The sequence below is a fragment of the Pistacia vera genome, unplaced genomic scaffold (genome assembly GCF_008641045.1).
Source record: "Pistacia vera cultivar Batoury unplaced genomic scaffold, PisVer_v2 Contig468, whole genome shotgun sequence".
Lineage (NCBI taxonomy): Eukaryota > Viridiplantae > Streptophyta > Magnoliopsida > Sapindales > Anacardiaceae > Pistacia > Pistacia vera.
The window spans coordinates 313,795-339,944 of NW_022196299.1; the positions used below are offsets into that span (position 1 = coordinate 313,795).

General features: G+C 33.1%; 3 protein-coding genes across 4 annotated transcripts; 1 reads left to right on the forward strand and 2 right to left on the reverse strand.

Moving 5' to 3' along the window:
• Positions 1-7,889: 7,889 nt before the first annotated feature.
• Positions 7,890-10,553, reverse strand: LOC116145833 (transmembrane emp24 domain-containing protein p24beta3-like). Its single transcript, XM_031431264.1, has 4 exons — positions 10,347-10,553; positions 10,077-10,263; positions 9,903-10,010; positions 7,890-8,020 (listed from the first exon to the last, which is right to left on the reverse strand). The coding sequence occupies exons 1-4, from the start codon at positions 10,551-10,553 to the stop codon at positions 7,890-7,892; spliced, it is 633 nt and encodes a 210-aa protein (XP_031287124.1).
• A 625-nt stretch (positions 10,554-11,178) lies between these two features.
• On the forward strand, positions 11,179-17,739 carry LOC116145821 (tRNA wybutosine-synthesizing protein 5). 2 transcript variants are annotated; one of them, XM_031431254.1, is made up of 15 exons: positions 11,179-11,400; positions 11,492-11,569; positions 11,717-11,800; positions 11,918-12,079; positions 12,256-12,324; positions 12,445-12,571; positions 12,865-12,937; positions 13,116-13,232; positions 13,456-13,575; positions 13,748-13,766; positions 14,398-14,479; positions 14,636-14,964; positions 15,360-15,475; positions 15,573-15,666; positions 17,202-17,738. In XM_031431254.1, exons 1-15 carry the CDS (start codon positions 11,296-11,298, stop codon positions 17,244-17,246), a joined length of 1,620 nt encoding a protein of 539 aa, XP_031287114.1. In that variant the 5' UTR covers positions 11,179-11,295; the 3' UTR covers positions 17,247-17,738. The 2 variants fall into 2 exon arrangements, with proteins under 2 accessions (XP_031287114.1, XP_031287115.1); XM_031431255.1 differs by lacking the exon at positions 11,717-11,800 and having other exon boundaries at positions 17,202-17,739.
• A 4,227-nt stretch (positions 17,740-21,966) lies between these two features.
• On the reverse strand, positions 21,967-25,804 carry LOC116145852 (protein indeterminate-domain 12-like). The gene is made up of 3 exons (XM_031431287.1): positions 24,817-25,804; positions 24,330-24,726; positions 21,967-22,900 (listed from the first exon to the last, which is right to left on the reverse strand). Exons 1-3 carry the CDS (start codon positions 24,977-24,979, stop codon positions 22,111-22,113), a joined length of 1,350 nt encoding a protein of 449 aa, XP_031287147.1. The 5' UTR covers positions 24,980-25,804; the 3' UTR covers positions 21,967-22,110.
• Positions 25,805-26,150: the final 346 nt, after the last annotated feature.

A 26,150-nucleotide genomic window follows, 5' to 3' on the forward strand; every position in this document is an offset into this window, starting at 1 on the left:
CTAAAAGTCAATTTAGGGGAGGACCGAGGAGAAATCAAATTTGACCGTATGAAAGAAAGAGTGCCAAATCGCCTAACTCAACCCAAATTAGGGATGGAATTAATGTCTTTTTCATGGAGTTTTTTATCTTATAAACAAAGCATTAACCATAGTCAAATTTACATGTATTTATGGGTGTTTTTTTTTTTTTTGTTTTTCTTCAGAAGTAATTAATAGTACTCCTTGGATAATGACATTATTATATTTATACTTCTTGTGATGTTAACCATTGGAGAGTGATTGAGTTAATACGAAACGTTGGTAGTTGTGATCTTAATTAATTATGGGTTTTTTTTTTTCTTGATAATAATAGCTTTGTTTTTTGTTGCACTATATATTAAACAGAGAGTAAACGGCATGTTTCCACCCAAGGTTTGGTGGAAAGGCAAGTTTTGACCAGTAATTTCATAAATTTCAGATTACCACCTTTAAACTAACACCGTTAACAACTTTTAAATTATGACATAGGTGCAAAGGGTGTTATAATCATATTGCTCTTGACAAAAAAAATTAATAAATTACTTAGTAGGAGGCAGCACATTCCCGTTAGTAAATGTCACCACTTGCTTTTTTTGTTGGTTTTTCAACGATGGCAGCTTTCCTCATCACCACCAAACTTCTCCTCGAGCCGCACACACCAAAACCCCCTTACCCTTTCCTCATTGACCTTGCCAATCGTCGAATTTCGACCAATTTGTGATTCGTGCATCCATCCCTCTCCTTCTGACCACCCTCTCACCAACTATAGACTCTCCGATTTCTCCTCTTCAAAAGACCCCCAACAACCAAAATCATGTTAGCTCTATGATCGTTGGCGACCTCCTCTAGTGTTTCTTGCGAGTTTTTGTGAATTTGGGTTTAAATTTTAATTTTTATAGAGCTGATTGGGGGAATTGGTTGTGTCTTTTAGAGAGGGTGATCATTTTGAAGTGTTTTGTGTTGTTTGGGTTTTTTTTTTTTTCTGACCAATTTCCTCCCGTCGACGACTCACTATCTCTCTCCCTTTTTGTGCACACTAGGTTTTTGAGGGTTATTTTGAAATTTTTATTTTCATTTCAGATTTAATGCAGTGCAAACGACTACTTTATCATTTAATCGTTATATTAACCAATTTTTTTGTTAATTTAAAAGGTGGGAATCTATAATTTATGAAACAAGTGATGAAAACTTATCATTTTGCCAAACCTTAGGTGAGAACATGACGTTTACTCTTAAATTAAAAAGGAGGATTGATGGGCAAATGTTGGTCCATAAACACCAAAACAAATTAACTTTTAATTTTGATTCTTTGAATAATGAGGGAAATTAGGCCTATAAATTGATTGCATGGTTTGCCAATAAGGTGCCATAACTCAGCCTCACCAATTTTCGTGGATATTTAATTAATTTGTAATCTCCCGCCACTCCCGTGATCTTGTCTTACCTGAAATTGCACTGTTCTACTTACTTGCATTTAGAGTGTGTGAGCCACACGCACACCCCTAGCGTTTTAGTTTTTTTTTTTTTTTTTTTTATTTGGGCAGGTTACCTGGATTGATTTAATTAGTCCCCAATTAATACATTATGCAAAATAATAAAATAATAAAAAATGGGTTTAACTCAAAACTTTGCCTAGAAATTATTTATTCAAAATGCTTTAGTGTGTTTTGTCAATTTTTCTTATCTTTTTTACTTAACGGTAAAATTATTTGATTGGAAAGTTTAAGTTTCTAGATATAATAGATTGACATGAATTATAGTAACTAATTAAATGAGAATAATAAAGTTTAAAAATAATAAGAAGGGAGACATTTAACTCTAATACTTTATTAAATAATCGCTTGATTCAAAAGTTTAAGCTTTTAAGCTTCAAATATGATATTTAGCCTTCACTTTTTCATTTCAATAATCCTCGTTACTAAATATATGTCATTTCAATTTTAAAATATATTTTTAGACCTCATTAAATTGTATAATTTCTTTTTTTTCTTTTGGATAGTTTATTTTTAACTTATCTCGTCAGGTTATATCGTGATTTAACTGAATAATTGTATTTAGTAGTCATATTTTATTTACAATGATAATTTTTTCTTTTTCTTTTTCTGCACAAATCCATTGGTTTTGGTATATTTCTTAAGCAAAGTCAATAAAAATATTTGGACTAACTTTAAACTTTTTAGTAAGCATGAATTGAACATATAATTAGTGTTCAAGAAACCTCATCCGAACATTATTAAAATGTTCAATGGAGACATATTGTACATAATTAACTTGCTCATTTCGGATGCAATGATCATATCACAATTTATTTTTATTTTTTTTGAGAAAAATTATTATTAAAATTACTTAAAGGTAATGTATATATACCAAACTGAGGTTTATAATAAGATAAGACAAAGTTAGGTTTTGGGTTATACAATAAATTCGCTTATGATCAATAAAATTAAATATTAGTGAAATTAAAAAACAAAATTTTATCAAGAAATTTAAAATCATGCCACCAAAATATATTGGAGTTCTTAATAAGTGAATAATCAAAATATTTCGTATTATTTGTTAAATTTTTCTTAAATACCATATATTAAGAGATTTTTTTTCCTTTTAGGACTAAACTCAAATACAATCTATTAATAAACATGCTTTAACAGGTAATGAATTCTTATCATTTTAATGAATATTGTGGATGTGGAATTTATATGATCTAATCAAACTACATTAATAGGTGAATAATTATGCAGTATTTAATTATATATAGTTTACTAAAAACTCCCTCCTTAGATAATCCTCCCACTATACGATGAACAATTCAATTTCAATACAATAGGGGCTGGAGTGGATAGTGCTAGATTCCGGCCACCATCGGCGGAATGTGGCCAGAAATTGGCATTACGACGTACACCAGTTGGATCTGGCCGGTCATGCGTCGACATGACATTTTTCGGCCAGATCCACCATAGATCTGGCTAGAAAAGGTCAGATCTACGGCTAGATCTGGTCGTCAACGGTCGTAAAAGGTCAGACTGATGGCCAAAGATATGATCGTCATTGTCGGTCAACGATGGCCAAGATTTGGCCGTTAGCAGATCGACAAATTATCAGTCAGTTATGGTTGTTTATACGCCGTTGTGACAAATTCCGGCAACCACCGTCGATGGTTGCTAGAATCTGGCAACTATGAGTGGATGAAGGTGTTTTTGTTAATTTAAAAAAAAAAATTGGGGTGTTTAATTAAATTAATAAACTTAAAGGGTCTAAAAGTAATTTAAAAAAAGAAAAAGTATTTCCCAAATAATTAAACAAACAGGTATTTTGAGAATATGATAGGGAATAGGATATGAAAAAATAAAACAAACGCACCAATAATTTTACTTAAGGGATAGATTTATTGAAACTAAAAATAAATAAAAAAATTGGGATTTAAGTATGAAAACTCAAACTCATTCGTTATCGTAACATTTAATGTAAACACAATTTATCAAAGAAATTTAACCAAATAATAGAATTAAATATTAGTGAAATTTAAAAACAACTCTTTATCAAGAAATTTAAAATCATACCACCAAAATATACTGGAGTTCTTAATAAGTGAATAATCAAAATATTTCGTATTATTTATTAAATTTTTCTTAAATACCATATATTAAGAGATTTTTTTTTTCCTTTTAGGACTAAACTCAAATACAATCTACCTAATAAACATGCTTTAACAGGTAATGAATTCTCATCGTTTTAATGAATATTGTGGATGTGGAATTTATAAGATCTAATCAAACTACATTAATAGGTGAATAATTATGGAATATTTAATTATATATATTTTACTAAAAACGCCCTCCTTAGATAATCCTCCCACCATACGATGAACAATTCAATTTCAATACAATAGGGGCTGGAGTGGAAAGTGTTTTAGTTAAAGCTCGCATACCATTAACATTTAAATATCTACGTGGCAACCCCTAAAATAATATTAAAAAAACGGTGAGCCCCACCATTTTACAAAACGCGTAAAAGTGGCCCTACGGACTAAAAAGAATACCGGGCCTTCCATGTTAGCTTTTTCCCATTTTCTCTTTTATTATTATTATTTAAAATAAATTAATATTTCTTCAAGTGGCTGCCGTTGATTTGATCGTTTCAATTTCAAATTTGAATTTGTTTCAAAATTCCAATTATCTTCCTTGGCGGTGCTTTGTATCTTCACGCAATCCATTCAATTTAGTGTACAATTTTCCAATTGGAATGTTTCCAAAACGGTTGCGTGTTGATGGTATTGATTTCTTTCTTCCTTCATCCCTAAAATAATGTGTAATGAATGACGAAACTAGTAGTAGTATAATCATAGTGGAAATGGAATGATGATGATAATAATTTGAAATTGGGTTGGTATGAACATTGACCACACCAAAGATTGAAATGGCCTTCGCGTGGGAATTAGTTGATGGAAACAATCAAACAAGGCAATCCAATTGTTGTGATTTTCTTATTCTAGCACCCAAATTTGTACTTTTTAAGTTTGAAAGTATTGAGCCCTAATTGACTTATTTTTATGTACCAATTGTTGATTAACAAAGGGCTTATATGTAGGGGAAAAATCATAAAATTATTTTCAGGAAAGTTTGAAAATTTTAAAGATACATACGAAAAAACTTATTAATGTTATGAGAGACTCCTGATTTTTTTTTTTTTATGTTCGAGGGTATTCAAACTAATTTACACATACCTTAATTAATCTCTCGGAACCTTAGAACTACCACTTTTGACCCTACAAAGTATAAATATAACTTCTAACTACTGTATGGCCCCTCTATTCATTAAATATTACATTTTGGCCCCTCGGAATAAATTTTCTGGCTCCACCCCCGAATGTTGTTCATATAAGAGGATAATATATAATGGAAAATAAATGAATAAAAATTATTTTAAAATAAAGGAAGAGTACGTGGAACTAAGAGAAACGAGAGTATATGCTGAATTTTGTATAAGAAATGGGAAAAAAATTAGAGCATTATTTATTACTATTAATTTTTTTTTTTTTTTAATATAACTAAACCAAGAAGATGAAATACATTATAAATTCATATAAATATATTTTTAATGTTTATTGCTTAATTGGATAAATATGTTGAGATTTATTGAATATTTTGTAATCTCTTATTTTTGTCACGATATTATTGATACTGTGTAATCTTCAAATTAGGTTAGTATATTGTATAATCTATAACTGACATAATTAAGAAATTCAATGGATTGTACTCTCCCTAATAATTATGTCATTATATTGTATAATCTATAACTAACATAATTATGAGATTTAATGGATTGTACTCTCCCTAATAATTATGTCAGTATATTGTATAATCTATAAGAGACATAATTAAGAGATTTAGTTGATTGTATTCTCCCTATATAATGCATGTAACTCCGTAGTAGAAATCAATGAATTGAAAATACAATTCTTCGAACAAACAAAATATACATACATACATGTTACTAAAAACTTTACAAAGTAGATATCACATATTATAAGTTGATTTACTGTAGAGCACCCCCTATAGATCAAGAGTGCGAAAGTTTTTAACACCCAAATAGAGATGGCAATGGGCCCGATATTTTCGGGTATCCGGCCCGTCCCGTCCCGAAAAGGTCAGGCTACAGCCGATGTTCGCGGGCTTGGGCTTGGGTTTGGACTTGATTTTAAGGTCCGACCTCAGGTACGGGCCAGGCCTGTGCATATCTTCAGACTCGACCCAGCTTGGCCCGACAATTTTAGTATTAATTATGCTAAATTACCCTTATATTATATATTTAATTACAAGATTATCCTACACATATATACTTATTTTTTCCAAAACCCTACATGGATTGATGGATGTACTTTGTGGAAAGTTATTTATATATTTGGTGAGTATTAAAAAAAAAAATTAATATTTAAAAATTATTTATAGAGTTAAAAATATAAAAAAAAATTAAAATTTAAAAATTCACATTATGAAAATGGGTGGGCTTGAACCAGGCTTGAGGTTACAAAAAGTCCGTTGAGCTAAGCTTGGGTTTTACTTGTTATACTTGTGACGGGTCCGGACTGGGCTTGGGCCTTTGTCATGAGGTCAGGCTTGGACCTAGGCCAAGGGGTATCCGGTCTCGGCCCGACCCATTGCCATCACTACACCCAAATGGATTCAGAGTTCTTCAATATAATTTTCCTTTTAAGAAATTGCTTTTGAATTGTTTTAAACATTTTTATTGGAAATCAATTTACAATCACTTGAATACTCTTAAGCCTTAACCTTGTTCTACTTAATCTACAACACGATATTAAATACGAGAGAATGAAACATCGAAGAGAGAAAAATTTACTGTAAAATAAATATATATACATTTATCCAATAAGTATAGATCATATTAATACATGTGACATGTACGCACTATTTATACATAGGTTTGTTCCATTATAATTTTTCTAAAACAAAATTCTAAATTAAAAAAAAAAAAAAAAATTCTAATTACTAAAAATAGAGAGAGTTGATTTTTGTTTATTAATATAGTCCACCAACTAAACAAGCATTTAACGAGGGGACAACTTTAATGGGTAGCCATAAATAAAAATAAATTAAAATCCAAAGACATTATTGAATTACATATAACAATTAATAATTAGAAAGAAAAAGCATCATTTTGTCACAACAGACATTCATTTCTATGCCAAATTAATAGAAACAACTACAAATCAATCATAACGGGCATAATAATTTTTGGTCTTTAAAGTTTGGTTTAAGCAACATTTTAGTCCATGAGTTTGTTATTTTCAAGGACCAAAATGTAATTAACAGGGATCAAATAATTACTGAACAGTCTTGCAAGACTAAAGTGTGATTTATGTTGGAGTCTCACACTGACTAGACACGCTCAAGCCTATTGGTTAATAAGAGGGGCTAATCCTCTCATTCAATAAGACTTTATTGGGTAAGGAGTCAGACCCATCTCAAATTTAATCATGGTATCAAAACACATGTTCAGTTGAGCTGAGTGCTTGACCAGCGGGTGAGGAGTTTAAGCTAACAGCTATCTCCATCAACAAACATGAACCAACATATGAGCTTGACCGTAAGGGGGAGTGTTGGAGTCCCACACCGACTAAATACACTCAAACCTACTGGTTTATAAAATGGGCTAATTCTCTCATTCAATAAGACATTATTGGGTAAAAGGTCAGACCCACCTTAAATTTTATCAATTAAATCTCAAAGATGAAATTGTTATTATCCTATCATAATAAATTAATAATGTCATTTTCTTTGTGTCCTTTCTGGTAGTTGTTGGAATATTGCACCATCTTCTACAAACTTTGTTATTTCTTACTCATTTTAAAGGTGGTTAATTACTTTGTTGTCGCTTGAGGTTTGGTGTAACAACTATCCAAAGGTAATTCTCTCGTTATGAAATATCAAACACTATATATATTTATGATTAGATCTTTATATATAAAATACTATTTCAATCCGATGGGTTTATGAATCATTGTTTAGATCTTTATATATCAAGACCATACATTTTTACTGTTGCATTCATGATCCATCTATTAGACTGAAATAATATTTTATATATAAAGATCTAACAATGAATATGTATGATCTTGATATAATCATATCAAGATGGTCATAACTAGAAAAATACTATATACATATTTAGATATAAAATATTGATTAAGATAAAATCATAGTTTTTGATAAAATTTTAAAATGTTAGGGGAAAAGATAGAATAAAATTACTACAAGATTATTAATTTAACAAAGAAAAAAAAAATCCCTGAATTAAAATATTATCAAAATTAGTAACATTTTCATTACCCTAACTTAAAGTAGATCAAATATTCAAACTCTTCCATTAGCTGAGTTGCTGAACAAACGACGAATGTACATCACTTGAAGCGTACTTGCACCAGCCAATAAGAAATACTCCCAGATTGTGTAGAAAATAACGCGTTTCCGGATGCTTAAATTGGCTGCCAATAATAATAAAATTGTTGAGCTTTTACATAAGGGTTTATTAATTTTCACTCACGAGGTTTGGCGCGAAAAATATTATTCCTAAATTTTGAGAAATTAATGCTCTTGCTTTCGATTGATGTTTCTACGAGTTTAATATATCAAAACTTCACTTGTGAGATTTTGGCACAAAAATTTTATTCCTCAATTCCTTATTAGGTAGTTGTTGCAGGTTTAATTAACCGTTAACTTCAATGTCTCAGAAAACAATTAATGCTCGTACAAGTTGGTCCGGACACCCCCATATACAAAAAAATAAAAAATAAAATAATTATTCCTCAATTAAGAGGAACAAACGAGGTTATCTTTTTTTCTTTTTAATGGTCGGGAGTATCTAGGTTAGCTTACAAATACCTCAACTAATCCTTGTGTTCTTGGAACTACTTGTTAAGTAAAAGCTCTAGTTGCTATCCTTATTAGCAATTGAGATTTTGGCACGAAAATTTTATTCCTCAATTCAGAGGAATTAGCGAGGTTACCTTTTTTTTATGATCGTGAGCATTCGAGCTAGTTTACGCATACCTCAATTAATCTTTAGGACCTTTGAACTACCAGTTAGGTAAAAGCTTCAGTTGCTACTTGCTACCCCTATTAGCAATTGATGAGAGATTAAAACTCATGACTTCTTGAGTAATATACCCAAGAGTCTTTATTGAACTGCTCGTCCGCCCAAAAGTAATTAATGCTATTACTTTTGATTGATATAAGGGGGCGTTTGGTTGGGGGTTATGTGCGATTACTAGGATTATGTCATCTTATATTACCTGATTACCATGTTTGGTTGTCAAGTAATATAAGATGGCATAATCCTAGTAATCGCACATAACCTCCAACCATATGCCCCCTTATATCAGTCAAAAGTAATAGCATTAATTACTTTTGGGCGGACGAGCAGTTCAATAAAGACTCTTGGGTATATTACTCAAGAAGTCGTGAGTTTTCGGTAATCTTCAAATACTAATAGTAGTTACTGTTGGTAATATTAGAAGTAATATAATTACCTCCATTTTTTTAGGTATTGTAAGATTACCATATTTCACCTAAATTAGTTGACTTTTTAGACAAAATTACCTTTGAATTCAAAACAAATTACAATCCACCCAAGCCACCACCCCCACCCACCTGTTGCCGCCGGCAACAACCGTCGTTGTCAGAACAGCGCACGGAAGGCCGAAACTGGCCATTGTGCGCCGATATGACCATTTCCGCCTAGATCCGTCGATTTGGCCGTTAACGGCCATCGATCTGGCCATTCCCGACTAGATCTCTAGCCGGAAATGGCCATACGGTGCACGGAGGCCATTTCCTACCTTTTGTGCGCCGTTAGGTTGCGGGCTGCCCGCCACTGGTGGTGGTTGCTGGCGGCCGACAGTGGCTGGGTTGGTGGAGGTGCATTGATGATTTTCTAAACTTTTATTATGAGGTTGTTTTTGCTATTTTTTAAATGTAGGGGGTTATAATAATCCAAATAATAATATAAATAACAAAATAATATAATAATAATATTTAATTAGAGAACCATTTAGTAATTTAAATAACATACTCACCAATTTATTATTCTTAACCAAACATATTGATATAACATACCCATCAACTAGTCAAACATATTTTTCTAAAGACTTCTAGTAATCTTTAAGTTAATCTAACTTTTCAGTAATCTAATATTCACAATAATCCAACATCAAAATGTAAATACATTTTTAATAAATTACTGGCATCAACTCAGTAATACATTGGATGTGGGGCGGCAGCATACACCAAATCTCATGTGCAAGTAATTAACTGGTTACCTAATTAAAATTTCAAAGAGAAGAGGTATAGATTTAGTTAGAGACTCACTGTATCGATGTCGAGCATTGCGTGCTTTCAAATATTTTTGATCTGCAGTGACAGACTCCAATGCCTCTCTCAGCTCTGCAATCTTAATATAGATGGGGTCCAAATGTTCTGCAACAAGTACAGATAAGTTCTCAACAGATTAAAAGAAGACAATAACCAAGATTTTGAACTCACCGTCTTTAGCCAGATCGTGCTCATTCGGGATATGCCCGACATGAATGTGGAAAGAAACAACTTCTGGTGTTGAAATCGGATTACGAAAACAGAACTGGTACATCCCACTGTACGTGGCCTTGAATTTAAATTTGTCCCCTGAAGTTCCCTTCAGAGAATACACAACCTGACCCGCCGGAGATGTCACCTACGTGCGTACATAATAATGATTTTGAGAGAATTGAATAATAAAAGAAAGACAGAAAATGGAATTATTGAGAACGTAATTACAGTCATTTCAATTCCGGGATGATCCGAGGTCCAGAATATTTCATGATCGAGGACGACGAAACTCCCAGAAACGGCATCGCCCTCGTGCAGGATTTCTTCGTATACACATTCTACTTCGTTTACGTTTATAGAAACAGTGCATACATGGCGGATGAAGCTGAGAATAAATGCTAGTATTAAACAGATTTCTGCCGATCGAAGTCTCATGTTCATACTCGATTTTGATTTTGAGTTTCAAGTTGTTTGTTGATTCTTTTTTAATCTTTAATTTATATGAAGAGAGAAGTGCAGGATGAGAGTGGGACAGAGTCTGCAAGATGAGAAATAACGAAGGCTAGAAGTTCGGTAATTTCGTCTTACGGTTTGTTGATTTGTTCCCTCCTTGTTGGCAGGTGAGTGGTTTATTTTAAACTACCTTTAGGCTTGACGATTCGTTTGAGATTCTTGGATGTATTACTTAAGATGTTCTAAGTTTGAATTTTCATAACTACTAATAAGGGCTTTCCACTTAAAGCTTTTCTAGCCGTTAACTTCAGACCTTGGGAGATTAATTGAGGTGCCCGGACACCCCCCGGACACCAAAAAAAAAAAGAAAAAAAAAAGAGTGGTTTATTTTCTGTCCTTTGAACCGTTGCATTTACCTGACATAAACACCATTTGAAGGTTTACGTGCCAAACCAAAGGGGTGACACTTGATAAACCCATAATTTTTGTTAATTCAAGGACGCTAATTGAATTGGGCTAAAAAATGGAGACAAACCCATCCAACCGAACAATCTTAGGGGCCTTAACAAGCACAATAAGGTCCTAAATTGGAACTCGGAACCCTTGGCGCGTGAAAATTGATTGAGAATTTGTGTTCCACCTCACTCAGTTTAAGCCACTCGCTCTCAAAATTTCAGTAGCTCTTACTCGAATTGTTTCTTTGCTCAATCATCTTACACATCACATGAAAGAAATGGAAGAGTCTTGTGAAATTCGAATCTTCGACTTCGATCAAATTCCTTCCGCCTCAGAATTCGCGTCTCAGATTGAGTCTAAAAACATTCCCGCTGTAATCTCATCAATCATCCTCTCTTCTCCTCCATTAACTAATTAATTAATTACTAATCTTACTTTTCATTTCTAATTCTTCGTTATTAAAGGTGTTTAAAGGAAGCATTAAGGACTGGAAAGCTTTCTCCAAGTGGAATCCTTCTGAAGGCGGCCTCGACTATTTGCAGGTTAATCACTTTTTCTTGCTTCCAAGAATTTGTGTGAATGATAGTGTTATTAACTTGTTAATTGTTGTTTTAGGTCGAATGTGAAACCTAGATTACTTTGTTTAATTTTCCAAGCTCTTATGTTCATGATTTTTAAATTACTATTAGGAACGGGTAGGGTCTTCTGTTGTGGAGGTTATGCTATCCAGAACTGCACCTGTTTTTTATGGTGATATTAGAAGACATGAGAGGGTGAGGCCATCAAACTTTTTCATCTTTTGATGTATATGTGGAGCTTTGTGTTGCTTCTTCTTTTGTATGGCGTTAGAGACTGGACCTCTACATTTTTGTTTTCCGTTTGTGTTGTAGGTTCCATTGCCATTTTCTACTTTTATTGGTTACTGTAAGGAACATAAGCAGAAAATGGACAGTTGTGTTGAACCAGAAAGACATCTGCAAGTGGGGTCCGAGAAAGAGGAACCTTGTTTACTTCCTGGGGATGTTGCTTCGCAACAAATTTATTTAGCACAGGTAATTAAAGACTTTCTGGTGATGGATTTACAATTTCTTCTTTTGATCCTCTACAAATAAAATGTCTTCACTAGTTTAATGCTGTTGAGGGCATAGTTGTGTTAGGATTACAGTGTATTTGTTTGTATGAGGGGTAATTCTGTTGCATATTTTGGATGAAATATATAATGATTCAGGTACCAATCATGAATAACGAGAATGAAGAGAGGGTGCAACTGGAATCTCTGAAGGAAGACATTCAAAAGGTTTGTAGATATGTCTCCAGAGCTCCATTTCTCTAGTTATAGTTCATCGCTTAGGATTCTGTTCATTCTCTGCAGTTCACCTTTATTTTTTTATGTCCTTCTTTTGCTCAATCTGCACAGCCTGCATTTTTGGAGACAAAAATAATAGCTTCTATCAATCTGTGGATGAACAATGCTCAAGCTAAATCAAGTACTCACTATGATCCACACCATAATCTGCTATGTATAGTTGCTGGCTGCAAACAAGGTAAAGTCGGTTGAACCTTCTGGCTATCTGATGTTTTCATCTTGTATACCTAATTTTTCTCTAATTGGTTTATTTATTAATTGTTGTACGTTATTGTTATTAGTGTGTATAATGTTGCTAAATTAGTTTATGCTATGTCTATGTATACTTTTGTTGGGTCCTTCACCTAATACCTTAAGTTTATGGGTTGTATTTCTGAACAATGGTATTTGGTTGACTTTCATAATGAATTGTCATATTAGTTATACTAGATCCAGGATATGAATCTTTTTACGAACTTTTTTGCTTGACAGTTGCTTTATGGCCCCCTTCTGCTTGTCCCATGCTATACCCAATGCCTATATATGGGGAGGCCTCAAATCACAGGTATTCTTAATTTATGTATGTATATTAGGAAATTAACTCTTGTTCCCTTTTTTATTCTTATTTTCCATAAGACTATGAAAATATTTTACTTCCAACTCTTGCTTTGCTAATTGGATGGTTTTCAGATTTTTATTCTTGCTATATCTAATTTTCTTAATTTGCTTATGTTCTTTGGCAGCTCTATTACTCTAGAAAGTCCCGATTTTTCGATGTATCCCAGAGCAGAGTGCTTCAGGGAGTACTCTCAGAAGGTTATTCTTCATGCAGGTGATGCACTTTTCATTCCTGAAGGCTGGTAAGGTTATACACTCATGATTATTACAAAATCGCCTTATTAGGAGCCCATACTTTGTTTGTATGCTCACCTGTTTTCATTGGTAGAAACCTTCTTAGGATATGATAGTTCTTCTTGTATTGTTTAAGTAATTTTGTTAATTATAGGAATATTTATTACTTTGTTTCTATAATTTTGTCCTATGCTAACAATCATCTGGTTGATTATTGTTCTAATTGTTCAGGTTCCACCAAATAGATAGTGATGATATTACCATTGCAGTTAATTTTTGGTGGCAGTCCAACATAATGTCTTGCTTGTCAGAACACATGGATGCATATTATTTGCGTAGAATAATAAGAAGGTTCCTGCGACAATCTTTTAAATTTTTTTCAAGTCCTTGTCTCCTTTTTCATGTTTTTCTCCACAATGTTAGAATATTTTCATCAAGCATTACCAAATATATGTAAACTAACTTGAGTTTTGTTTCATCATCATGTTTCCTGTGCTCATCAAATCAATATTGTGTATTGAAGATTGGCGGACAGGGAAGTGGTATGTGTATCACTTAAATGGATTTTCTTTTGTTTTTTGGTTCAAGTTCCACATAAAGTTGATAAATCTGGTTGGGACTACCTTCTTTCTACTTCATTTCAACAACATTTTCTACATTATTTATGAGCCCTGCCAATGATTTCCATCAAAATTATACTTTTTGAATTCATTGGGAAAATGACTTTGGGTTTATTTTACTTATTAACAGCTCGTTTGGTGAGAAAGAGTTCTCCCAGAAATTATTTGTCGAAGTTTTTTATGAAAGCTTGGGTATTTTTTGAGTTATTATAGTAAACATCTGAACATTTTATCCAATTTTTACAGAAATTTTGATGTAGCTGATGATAATTTATCTCTGAAAAATTTGGCATTTCAGGTCTCTACAAAATTATATCTGGAATTTTTTTTATTTACTTTAACCCTTAATTAAATTCAAACTTATAATGAAAGTGTCAGCGTGTTAAGTATATTTATTGAAAAAATAATTTAACATTACTTTTGTGCTTCTTTATTCTGTTTCACTGGGCAGTCTAATTTCTTGATTCTCTGCCTTTTTCGTTGGTTCCTTTTCTTTTCAATCAGAAATGTTTTTTAGCATTGTGAGCCATATCTATATTTGAAATTACACCAGAACCAAATACTGGACAAGGCTTCTGCTGGTACAAAGAGACTGAAGAGGCATACTTGTGAGCTCCTTAATAACGAGGAACCAGGTCAGTTCTCGATGAGCATGGTCAAAGCTATCATATATATTACTCAGCCATCTATTGCATTTTCATATGTTTTGGTTGAAGTAAAAATAGGAAATTTGCAAATTAGGATAATGCCTGTGGGAAATTATGGTGACTGAACTGATAAAATTTTAACAGATCAGACCAACCATGGTTTGGACCAGTCACACGAAAGACAAGATCTTCAAGGAACGGAACCACAACATAGGAGTTTGTTGCATGATTTGCAACCTTGTTCTCTCCAGGCTCTTCATAAACTTGTTTCTTTAGTCCATGACCATGTTAACGTTTCCAACTTAGGTCAACCCGTGGTCTCCACATCAACTTCTAATTCCGACTTCAATGTGAAAGACAAGTATGGGGAGATTATGACAACAAAATTATTTTGCTTGAAGGATGATCCAGTTGCTAAAATTCTGTGGACGCTTGAAGTCCATGCTTTTCAAGAAGTCTCTCTTGCTATGGCGGTGAGTTTCTACTTCCTATTTAGCATACACATAACAGCCAGTTGTTGAAGTTTCTGTTCACACTATGAAGTAGAGGTGTGGTCTTGAATAATTTGTTTCTTATTGCATGCATAGATATAAAACTGGAAAAATCCTTGTTGAATCGTTGTGGCACCTCATGTAACTAGTTGCTAGATCAATATCTTTGAAAAATAATGTGATTAAACAAAGATTATGTTGGTTGAAGCGGAAAGTGGGTGGTTATATCTAAAAGTTTGTGGTTGAGTCAGTTGAAGGAATTTCAATTTATTGCTTGTTGAATGCACAAAATTTTAATTATTGATGATTGATTGTCCTTTTACTTCGACAGTTTTATAAAAAGTTCCCATCATTTCATATCATGTTATTCCTTTCAGCAAAACTTCCCCAGAACTTTGGAGGCTCTAATATTGCACATGCTTTCACCAGTGGGGGCAGAAGTCCTTACACGGAAATTTGATGAGATGGATCAACAGACCTCTGAAGAAGATAGGTATTTTTAATTTTATGTTGAATTTTTCTCAAATTCATTTAGAAATATTGCACCCTAGTTTTTGCTCCATTATTTTATTTATTTCTTATGCTTGCAGGAACAAGTTCTATGAGATCTTTTATGGTGCATTTGATGACCAATTTGCTGCAATGGATGCAATCCTTAATGGTAAAGAGTCATTTGCGCTTCAGGTAATGTTGTGTTCTTGTTGAAATTTGACCTATGTCTTTGGAACTCAGTGTATGATATATTTTCTTTTCTTCTTTTCTTTCCTCTCTATCGCTTTTTTTTTTTTTTCCTGGGGAGATGGTTGAAGGATCATCATTTTTTTCTTTTTTTTTTTTTTTGTGTTGGGGGGGGGGGGGGGGGGGGGGGGATAGACCAGGGTGTGGGGGCTGCGTGTCCATTCATTCATTGTCAAGAATATGCCCTTATAGGAAAAATCTAGTATCTCGGTCCATCACATTAGTTTGTGATGGCAGGACTCTTGGGGTTTGTAAAGAAGAATGAGAGATTGGTATTTCTATTAAAAATAACCTCCCATTCTTCTGTAATGATACTTCAGCCACGCAAAAAATATGTAACTTGATGCTAGATCAATATCTTTGCAAATCCTTGATTTCATATAATAATAATGCAGATGATTTGAGATACCATCATTTGATCATTAAGTGTTTTCTACTTAATTGGAACCATATATGATCATTAACCCGTCAGATCAAGAGGCATAGATACATTTTAACACCTATCAAGGTCATCTATGGGAAAAATATTGTTGTCTAAGCCTTTATAGGCATATATACCAGACTTAAAATTGCAAAGTTAGCCTTGTGGAATATGGGGATAATTATTCTCTCATTAAATTCTCTACACCAATACTCAAACCTCTAACATGGCAAATGTCATGTAGGAACATTACATCTAGTATATCATGATGATATCATATCATTCATCATGACATCTCAACATAAAAGGTCATATTAGATTTGTGTTGATATAGAAATTTGCGGTGGTAATAGCTAGATCCATGTGACTAGCATTCTGTCAAGTAAGCCCTACGTTCTTAATATATTAAATTCTGTTAGATTGTTTTGCCTTTTAATTTTATCACATTATACCATGATTTTTTGGTTTATTTGGAACTTGCTCATTATGTTTTCTGACCTAATTTCAACTTTTAAAACATTGAGCTTCCCCAAGTGGCAATCATTTCAACTTTTCTCTAATGGCCTTTGTTCTCTTTTGTCATTTTCATTTTTCTGTTATCATCATTATGTCATAATTCTCATTATTCATCTTTAGGTCATAATAGTTGTTATTGTCATTGTCATTATCATCATTAGTCATGATTGTCATTATGTCATTGTCGTCATCATCATTGGGTCATAATTGTCATTATTGTCATTGTTGTTACTCGTTATCATCATTTGGTCAAAAATTGTCATTTTGGTCATTGTCGTCATCTCTTTGTAGTGGGCATGTGCATTTTGGTTTATTTGCTTTGGCTTCTGTTGCATATCTTGTATGAGCAAGCAGCTGAGCACCCATGGAGAATTTGCATGTGGATTAAAGAGATCTGCTATGGTGATCCATAAATAAATTCGAGCATGTTCTAATGCTCATAAACCAGCTGAAATGAAAATTACCCAAACAATTGAATAGCTTGTGATCCATCATACTGTGGTTTCTAAAATATAATTTTCATAATTACTATTTCTTGTTGCAGGCATTCCACAATGTCTTGGATAAATACTTGGGAGTAAAATTTTGATTTGTCAAAGCTCATGGACTGGATTAGTTTTCAGTGGCAAACTTATTTAAAGAAATTGGTCCCACGGATGATCTCGAAATAGTAAATTGATGCCATTGTCATAGCAGAAGCTTTCTGTTTCAATCGGTACTTTTACATGTGAGTCATCCACAATTTTGTAAAGAAGGAATCAATATGGCTTTTGATCACGCTGCATACCTCAGCTTTCTACATGATATCAGGTCCATATTGTTTGACTTGAAATGTAATTCAATTGAATTGTTTGTAGCTTCTGTTTGGTTCAAATTTTGAAACTATGTGCTTTTTATCCCTTTGTTTGATATGCCATGTGTTATATCAAGAGTAATAAATTCTAATTTGTTTGTGTCAATAGCTCTTTAGAAAACAATATATGATGTAGCCAGAACAAAAGCAATGTTCCTAAATTTTCATCACCAAGACAGTTAACCAGAGCTCAAATGTTGAATATTAAGAGTTTTAGATTAGGTGGCTTAAGGAAAGCAAGATCATAGAGATCCAATTTAGTGCAATGAAGAAATAGAATTATTATTTATATATGTTTTTTGTTTATTTAAATTTCAGTGATGATACTGAAGATTGTTGTAGAAAAAAGTGTTGTATGGGGAATAGAACAGAAGGGAGAAAGAAAAAAAGCAGAGAGAAAAGAAGGTTGGGTAATAATTAAGGGATTGGAAGGAAGAAAAGAAAGAGGGAAAAGGAAGGTTTATTGGGATGAGATTCCCTGATGAAAGATGACATGAGCAAGAAGTAAGTATGAGCATATGTTGATTGTTGAGAAAGAAAAGAAAAGAAAAGAAAAGGAAAGGAAAGGAAAGGAAATAGAAGAGAAGCTTTTTGTTTGTCTGGTTGTGAGCGTGAGGCAGAGAGTAAGATAAAAAGAGGGTGTCTTTTTTACTAGGCAATTGGCATGTATTGTACATTAAACCATGCATTTGCAACTTACATCTACTTTCTAAAAGCTTGGATATTCATATTCTTATACCTCCTCCTTTCATTAATCCCTAGGCTCCCTCTTTACTCTTCCTGAATATACCAATTAGATTTCACAATAAAGATAATCCCCCATTCTCTTTATCACAAAACCCGTCTCAACTTTGTGTTAGAGCTCTTGATGAAGGGTCCAATATGGAAGAAATGGTGGGTCATGGAGACAAAGTAATGAGGAAACCATTACCCAAATCGAATTATTTGATGTTATTATTATTGCAGGTTGAGGCTAAGCTGCTACCAACTAAAGGGAACTGTGTGACATGGGGACGTGCACAGAAATTGATAAAGTTATAACTATTGTAATTTAGCATCTTTTTCATAACCGTTGACATTCATTTTTCCTACTTTGATTTTTTTTTTTTTTTCCTTCTTTTCCTTTTGGGTTTTGGTTTACCACTAAGTTCCGGACCACCACCACACCCAGCACAAATACACATACGCCATGATCAACTTAGTTACTCCCTTTTTATCTCACGCAGTCACGCTTACACACCTCTTTAGGAAAGTCTACGTTTTTCTCGAAATTATCTAACTCTTTTCTCTTAGTACACATTCATTAAAGAAAGTTGCTTCAAAAGAATTTCTTGGAATTTGATTATGTCTATACTCAATTCAATTTTCAAAAAAATTCCCATATTTTCTTCTTACAAGTTTTATTAAGTCGCACTCGATTACAGCTAGTGTGAACGAGTTTATGACTTTCGAGTTTCATTTCACAAAATTTAATAGGCTGAGTGCCAAATTCTCTCCTAATTAAATGACAAAAAAGTTCCATTTCCACATCAATGGTAGTTGCTGGGAAGAAGACTTCTTCTTTCTGATTCAAGCTGACAAAGCAATTTCAATCTAAATTTTCTTTTTGCTTCCAATTTTGTCAGGTCTGCATACTATCAATTGACGGCAAAAGGAAACTAACAGTCTAACATTATATTATATTATATTATGTTATTGGTATTGCTTAGACTTAGGGCTCCCATTTTCTTTATATAAAGCTATATACAGTATTGACTATTAATCGAGAGATTAGGTTAATTTGAAAAGATAAATTATGTCTTCACTTTAAACTTGTCAAAGAGTGATGGCGAGATGCCTTATTTGATTCGAATGTAAAAAGTTGACCATAATATATATACAATAGTTGAAAGTCATGTTTAATTTTTATCTTAATTATCTCTCTTCATCTCTTTAACTACAGTACTAAAGTTACCCATTTAACGTAGCCTCTTAGAATCTGGAAATATTTTTGATTTCATGGATAATTAATTCACCTCCATAATAAAAAAAACTAAAATGAAATTAAAGGGCTATCACTATCTATCAACTTACTACCAGTAGTATTTGGTTACTTAGAAACGCAAGGGCTCACTAGCTTGTGAATCCCAACTCTCCACCGACACCCTTACCTCACTCACCCACAAGCTTATCTCCTCCATCTATCCTAACATGCTTTGTTTTTCTCAATCTTCTGATGCTTTTCATCATCTACATAATTCAATCATACACGTGATTGAACGAATGTATATGTATTAGGGTAAATCTTAAAGGATGATAATAGTGCATGTAGTGTAGGGTCTTCATGTGAGAGAAGAAAATTTATACATATCTTCACATGTATGGCTCGTCGAATTTCTTTCTCTTTCTTTGGACACAAATACAATGGATATATATCCCTTGAAACTTGTCTATAACTCAATAACGGGGCGCACGAAATTTCCAAATACCATTCAGCCATGGATCATGTTCATGTACGAACACTGCATGCATACGTGTTGAACAAATATATATATATAAAATACCAATTTGAACTTAACAACTAGGCTTTTAAAATAAGCTTTTAGAGAATTGTAATACGTTAATTTTTGTTCTAAACTTCTAATTGAGATCCTTTCCACTTCATTAGGAGTATATATGATCAATCATTGAAGAAATGTTTACTTTATATTTGGTTGGGAGAGATTTTATACTTATTACTATAGAAAAAGAAGCTCCCAAATATAGCAATAAGAATAAAATCTCTTATTGTTTTGATTTCTTATTTTATAATTCATATTTTAGTAGTATTAAGATTTCAATTCATTGTTTTAATAATATTTGGATAACACAGAAATTGATATAAAAAGGTTACTGTAAAATTAAGTGATCAGATTCGACAACTTCACTATACTTATCAAATTGATATTAATGTCTTCCTCAATAATCTAAATGACCAACTAGTCGTGTATGTTTTAACTGAAAAAAAAAAAATCATTACTGAAATTAGACAAAAAGATTAAGGAGATAATCTTAAAGATGATAGTATAGAAATACCAAAAATTTCATACCAAGAAACTCTAAACATGCTTGAGAGTAAGAAGTATTTTGGCTTTAACAAGAAGATGTTCATGCTGATGGTTTATTATGTATCTGTAAGATATAGTAACAACTCTTAAGCATAAATCATTGTCCCAAACAACTTCAAATAAATATTTTATTTCATCTTAAACCTTTAATGTAACATAACATATATTTTCTGTAACATGCATATAATTATTACTATGTAAAGACAAATTCCTTAAGATGGGACCTTAAAAGATTATAATTTATTATAATATGAAATTTATTCTTATTTATAACTGGTCCAAGTTGGGACCGGAAGTTTTTATAACTGCATAGAAGTTATTCCTATATAGAGTATCGGTACAGAGATGTTCTACTGTATATTTAATTAATGGGGTGCTTTTTTTTTTTTCTCACCATTGGCTCTTAATAAGTCTTTGTCTTCATAATCATCCAGCTGGGATCAAAGTTAATTTCAAAATAACTTATCATGATAATGCTTGAATTGATGAAAGTACAAATATTGTTGGTGCAAACTAATCACATCACGCATTCATGTGATACCCTTTTTCAAACCCTATAGCTTTATTAAAATATTGTCAACTTAATTAATTTCATTTAACCACTACTAATTATAATAAAAGATATGATAGAGGATCATAGCAGGAAAACTGAGAACATCTCAATATAAATTTTTACAGTTGTCCCAAGAAGAAATACCCTTTTGTTCATAATAATGGCAAGCATAGATCTATGGACCATTTGTCCTTTCCTCCCGTTTGGTATATTCTATCTAGAGAATAGAAATCAATTCCAACACAAAATAAGAAAGAAAGGAAGATAATAATTTACTGGTCAATTTGCGATAATAACTATGATCATCAGAGCATATATTATTATATATAAAAAGAAAAAGAAAAATTATTATATAATTTTAACCCAAGATTCATCATTTCCAAATCTATAGTAAAATTTCTCATCAACGATTCTGGGGTACATAAATATAATATAAAAGTTATATAGTAAGTTTTATATAGCTGTCGTGATAAAGATGGGACACATAGTATTACTACAAAAGTAAACCCGTGAAATATATTTTGCATGTGATCTCTTCTTCTCCTTCACAAAACTACAAGAATGCCACTGTCACTGCCATGGCCAGTGCTCTATGTCCTCTCCAAAATGGATATTAAATATTATAATTTTCATGGGAAATTAAGCTTTGATGAGAAATATAAGTCACTGATAAAATATAAGAGACAAAAATTTAAACAAAAGAAACCCCTATGGAAAACAACGAAGCGTTTCCAAGTTTGAAACCCAGAAAACTAAAAAATGTCGTAATATTGAAACATACAGGAGATGAAGGAGGTGACAGTCTCGTACTAGTTCTTTTCTTCTGTCACTGAAGAAGATATATATATATATATATATATAAATTAAAGATAATGCTTAAAAGTACTGTTTTAACCTTTCCCTTTCGATTCTTTTTCTCTTTGTTTAGAGCTATAGCTTTTGCCTTTCATCTTCTACTTCTTCAACAGTCGCCCCACGTTTCGGAGGCGTGAGGCTCATGGAATCCGAAACTTTGAGGTTTCAACAGTGATAGATTTGGGTGGTGGTGGTGGTGGTACTCTAAGCCTGTGTTGTACGTTAAAACATCCCTCACGTTAACGTTTTCGTTGCCATTGCCGTCGCCAGTGAGTCCAAGAAAATCCCGGGTCAGGCGGTCGGTCTTCTGCCACGTGGAGAGGTTGCCTGACGTGAACCCTCCCATGTAGGTTTCGGGTGAGATGTTGTTGTGAGTCACTGAATGATGATCAATCTGAGCCAAATCACCAATGTTGAGTTCCGTCATGTGTCCTATTGACTGAGGTTGTTGCTGTCCAGGAGGAGTTGCACCCACGGTTGCCGCCTTCTGGAGGAGTGCAGTGGCTGACAGTTGGTGGTGGTGGTGGTGGGCTGACGTGGCAGTTGGCTGCGTGTTCACATGCAGATTTTGGAAGGGAGATTGTGAATCAATCAAGGCCTTGTGATTTTGAGTTTGTACTTCTTGAAAGTATTGTGAGGAGGAAGAGAGAGATGGGATATGGAAATGGTGAGATTCAGTCTTGATATGATGAACTGGGTTTTGAGTTTGAGGATTACTGTTATTAGGGTTAGGGTTTTGATGAGATGGATGATCCCATGGAGTTGGGGCAATGTGAGTGGTGAAAGGGAAGAGAGAAGAAGAATGATTTTGATTGGCTAGTTGGCTTGCAGAGATTCTTGCACTTTCTTCAGCTAATGCATCACAAAATGCCCTGTGGGTTATGAAGCTATCTTTCCTGTTGTTGATTTCACAAATTGAATGTCAAAAACTAGCAATACTGGAGAATTGAATTCAATTGAATTATAACAATAACAAAATTTAGAAATATTGTTTAATTAATTGATGATATAAATAATTGTTAATTATGTACATCTTCAATGGTGAAAAGAAAAAAGAAAGAGAGATTGACTAATTCAGGCAGGCCATGCATGCGGATATCAAATAGGACCTACAATTGTCATAAAGCTTACAAAACACAAAGCAGAGAAAAAAAACCATCTTTGATGGGTCAAATTTATGACATATGAATGATGATTAATTATATTTATCCATGCAAAAATGGGCATATGGATATGTAGGGGGCTCAAAATTTCAAGACAATAGTAAATTTCGAGACACAAAAGTCTTTTGAAAGTAGAGCTTTCATGCATGTAAACAAAGATTTGTAATTGAAACCCCCCATGGACCTTCTATGACTATCTATCTACTCATGGAGATAAAAGGAGTAAGAACAAATCAGCACATCAGATATTTTTGCAGATTTATTCAACTTTTCCTCATGATGAAAGTTCAGAGTTTCAGTCTTCTCTGCAACTTAATAATAATGGCATGCTGCTTCATGAAAAAACAAACAAATAAATAAAAATTTATCACGGGTTTTCTCTACCATGAAATTCCAAAGGTAATTTAAGTTTATTCTTCAACTTTTTTCTTGGAGACTGCTGTCACTCCATTATATTCATCATTGTTTTGAGACTGCAGTCACTCCATTACAAAGTACCAAAAGAGGGAAAACACCGAGAAAATTAAAGCTATTAATTCTTTTGCATGAAAATTAAACAATACTTAATATTATTTAAATAATCAAATTAAAACTTAAGGTAAAAATGGTGGTTTTTCACAAACTAATCAGGATCCTCTCCAGAAAATAAAAGATCAAAGCTTTTGCTACTGATATATATATATATATATATATCATCAAAGACAATATGTATATATAAGCACAACATAAAACAAAAGATTACGTTTGACTGTTCTTTTTCAAGCATAAACATGGCTGCAGGTTTCAGATTCAGAGATATTGGTTTCAGTTTCTCTTAAAATGTCACCAGTAACAGACACTTGTATTAATATTGGTGTCCACTTCCATGCATATCATGCAGTCACTGCAATATATTTAACCTCCAGATATAATATTCCATGCAGCGTTTAATTTCCTCTCTTGTGAAAAGAGGAATCACAAAACAAAACAAAAAAGACCAAGATTTAATTGATTTCTATGAATTATTCTTCCCATTAGAGAAGTCCAAAGTACGAAACATCAAAACTAATGAAAAGAGGATAGGGACTTTGAGAGACAAATGGAAAGATGGAAAGATTAGAAAAGAAGGTTTCATGAATTTGAATAAAAAGAGAAAAAAGGAAATAAAGAAAAATAATATTACCTGGAGAAAAGGGTTCCACAGTCACATCTATATTCTCTTGTCCCACAGGTTTTAGAATGAGCCTTCCAATCCGATTGAACAGCATAGATCTTGGAGCATTTCTCACACTTCCATTTCTTCTCTCCATGTTTCCTGCAATAGTGTTTCTTGATTCCTGTAAGGTCACCTAGAGCTCGCGAAGGATGGTGATGAACACAAGAAGGCTCTGGACAAACATAGGCTCTCTTTTTGATTTCTTTGCTGCTTCTTTGCTTTAGCTTCCATGGAAGATTGTGACCTCTCCTGTGAAGTTGGAGGTTTTGGTCTCTTTGAAACCCTTTGTTACAGATCTCACACACAAATCTGTTGGTAGCCAATAGAGTTTTCGGAGATAATGCAATCACTTCAGCATCCGGGTCTGCAACATGAAAAAAGAGAGTAGAAATTATAAAAAGAAAATTTGATTAAGACAAAATTTGAAGAGAGAAGAAATTATATCATATCTGACCTGGGTTTCCGGGAAGGCTTCTCTTCTTCTTGATCTTCTGTGGCTGCTGAGGGGAAACCGATGGATTTAAGCCGCCAGCACCGAAGTCCTGAATTCTAGTACCGGAAGAAACACTAGCTTCTTCAGATAAAGAAGTTGAATTCGACATGGCTGCAGCAAACATGAGTACTAGTTTCTGGGAAAGACGAAAACTCCAACAAAATAAAACAAGAAAACCCACTTCACAAAATATGATCTTTTTGTTTTGTTTGATATATATATTGAACTTGAACGAACAATTTGATGGAAAAAGAACAAAAGATTAACAACACAACACAACGCAACAAAACTAAACTAAACTAAACTAAACGGAGCTAGCTAGCTTTTTTGAAGAAGAACAGCAGGTGGCAGTGACATACAGAAACAGAAGGGGATCATTGATAAGGAGGCAAGGCAAAAGTGAGAAAATAAGATCTCGTGAAGAGATGATGATGATGGATTATTCTTCAAGTCGCTATCTTACTATCTAGCCATGGATTGATTATCTGAGCAAGTCTACAACACAATTCAGATAATCTCTTTCAACCTATATTAAAAACCTATTCCATGCAATCAAAACTAAGGAATAAAGAAAGAAACAGAAAGATGGTTTTTTTTTTTTTTTTTTCTTTTCTTTAAACCTCTATGTCTATCTCCACCACCCACTCAATAACCTCTTCTTGATTTATATCTATTATGTGTACAAAAAGATTATATATAAATGTAAAGAGACGGAGACAGAGACAAACAGTAAAATTAATGAGAGAAGGGAGGTTTCAGGAAGAGAGCTGAGTATTGTAAATAGATACTAGGGTACAAGAAGTGATGATTATAGTGGCAGACTATGAATAAAGGGGGTGGCAAAATAGAAAAAATTAAAAAGAAAAAATACTTAAAATAAAATAAATTTACTGTTGAAAGAAAAGGCTAAGGATTCTGGAAAGTGGGGAGAGAGAGAGAGAGAAGAAGGCAGCTAGCCCACAAGCAAAGACTAGGAAGAATCAAACCCAACTTGATTCAGCAAATTAAAAATATTCTTCATACTTTTATTAATTATTAATTTTTATTTGATTTAATAGTAATTCTTTCGAAGTATGACGTTGCACTTTCTGTCTGTTCCTTTGTTCCTGTTATAAAACACCCAAACCCTAAAAGGGCATTGATTTGAATGGAATGATATTATTAAAAGGAGGGATTGCTTTGCTTACTAAAGGATCATGACTTATAGAAGAATGAGAAGCTTAAAAAGACATTGATGAGGAATGGCAAAGGCAAAGAGATATATATCTCTAGGGTTTCTCAAAACCTTTTTAATA

Bases quoted from the DNA above. Each gene is read 5' to 3' on its own strand.
- LOC116145833 (XM_031431264.1), bottom strand. From the start codon at position 10,553: ATGAGACTTCGATCGGCAGAAATCTGTTTAATACTAGCATTTATTCTC. The intron at 10,011-10,076 runs GTGAGTTCAAAA...TACTTGTTGCAG, and splicing joins GCACGATCTGGCTAAAGACG to AACATTTGGACCCCATCTAT. The intron at 8,021-9,902 runs GTGAGTCTCTAA...TATTATTGGCAG, and splicing joins CAATGCTCGACATCGATACA to CCAATTTAAGCATCCGGAAA.
- LOC116145821 (XM_031431254.1), top strand. From the start codon at position 11,296: ATGAAAGAAATGGAAGAGTCTTGTGAAATTCGAATCTTCGACTTCGAT. The intron at 12,325-12,444 runs GTTTGTAGATAT...CAATCTGCACAG, and splicing joins TGAAGGAAGACATTCAAAAG to CCTGCATTTTTGGAGACAAA. The intron at 15,476-15,572 runs GTATTTTTAATT...TTATGCTTGCAG, and splicing joins CAGACCTCTGAAGAAGATAG to GAACAAGTTCTATGAGATCT.
- LOC116145852 (XM_031431287.1), bottom strand. From the start codon at position 24,979: ATGTTTGCTGCAGCCATGTCGAATTCAACTTCTTTATCTGAAGAAGCT. The intron at 24,727-24,816 runs GTCAGATATGAT...TTCATGTTGCAG, and splicing joins AAGCCTTCCCGGAAACCCAG to ACCCGGATGCTGAAGTGATT. The intron at 22,901-24,329 runs GTAATATTATTT...AATCAACAACAG, and splicing joins TGTGGAACCCTTTTCTCCAG to GAAAGATAGCTTCATAACCC.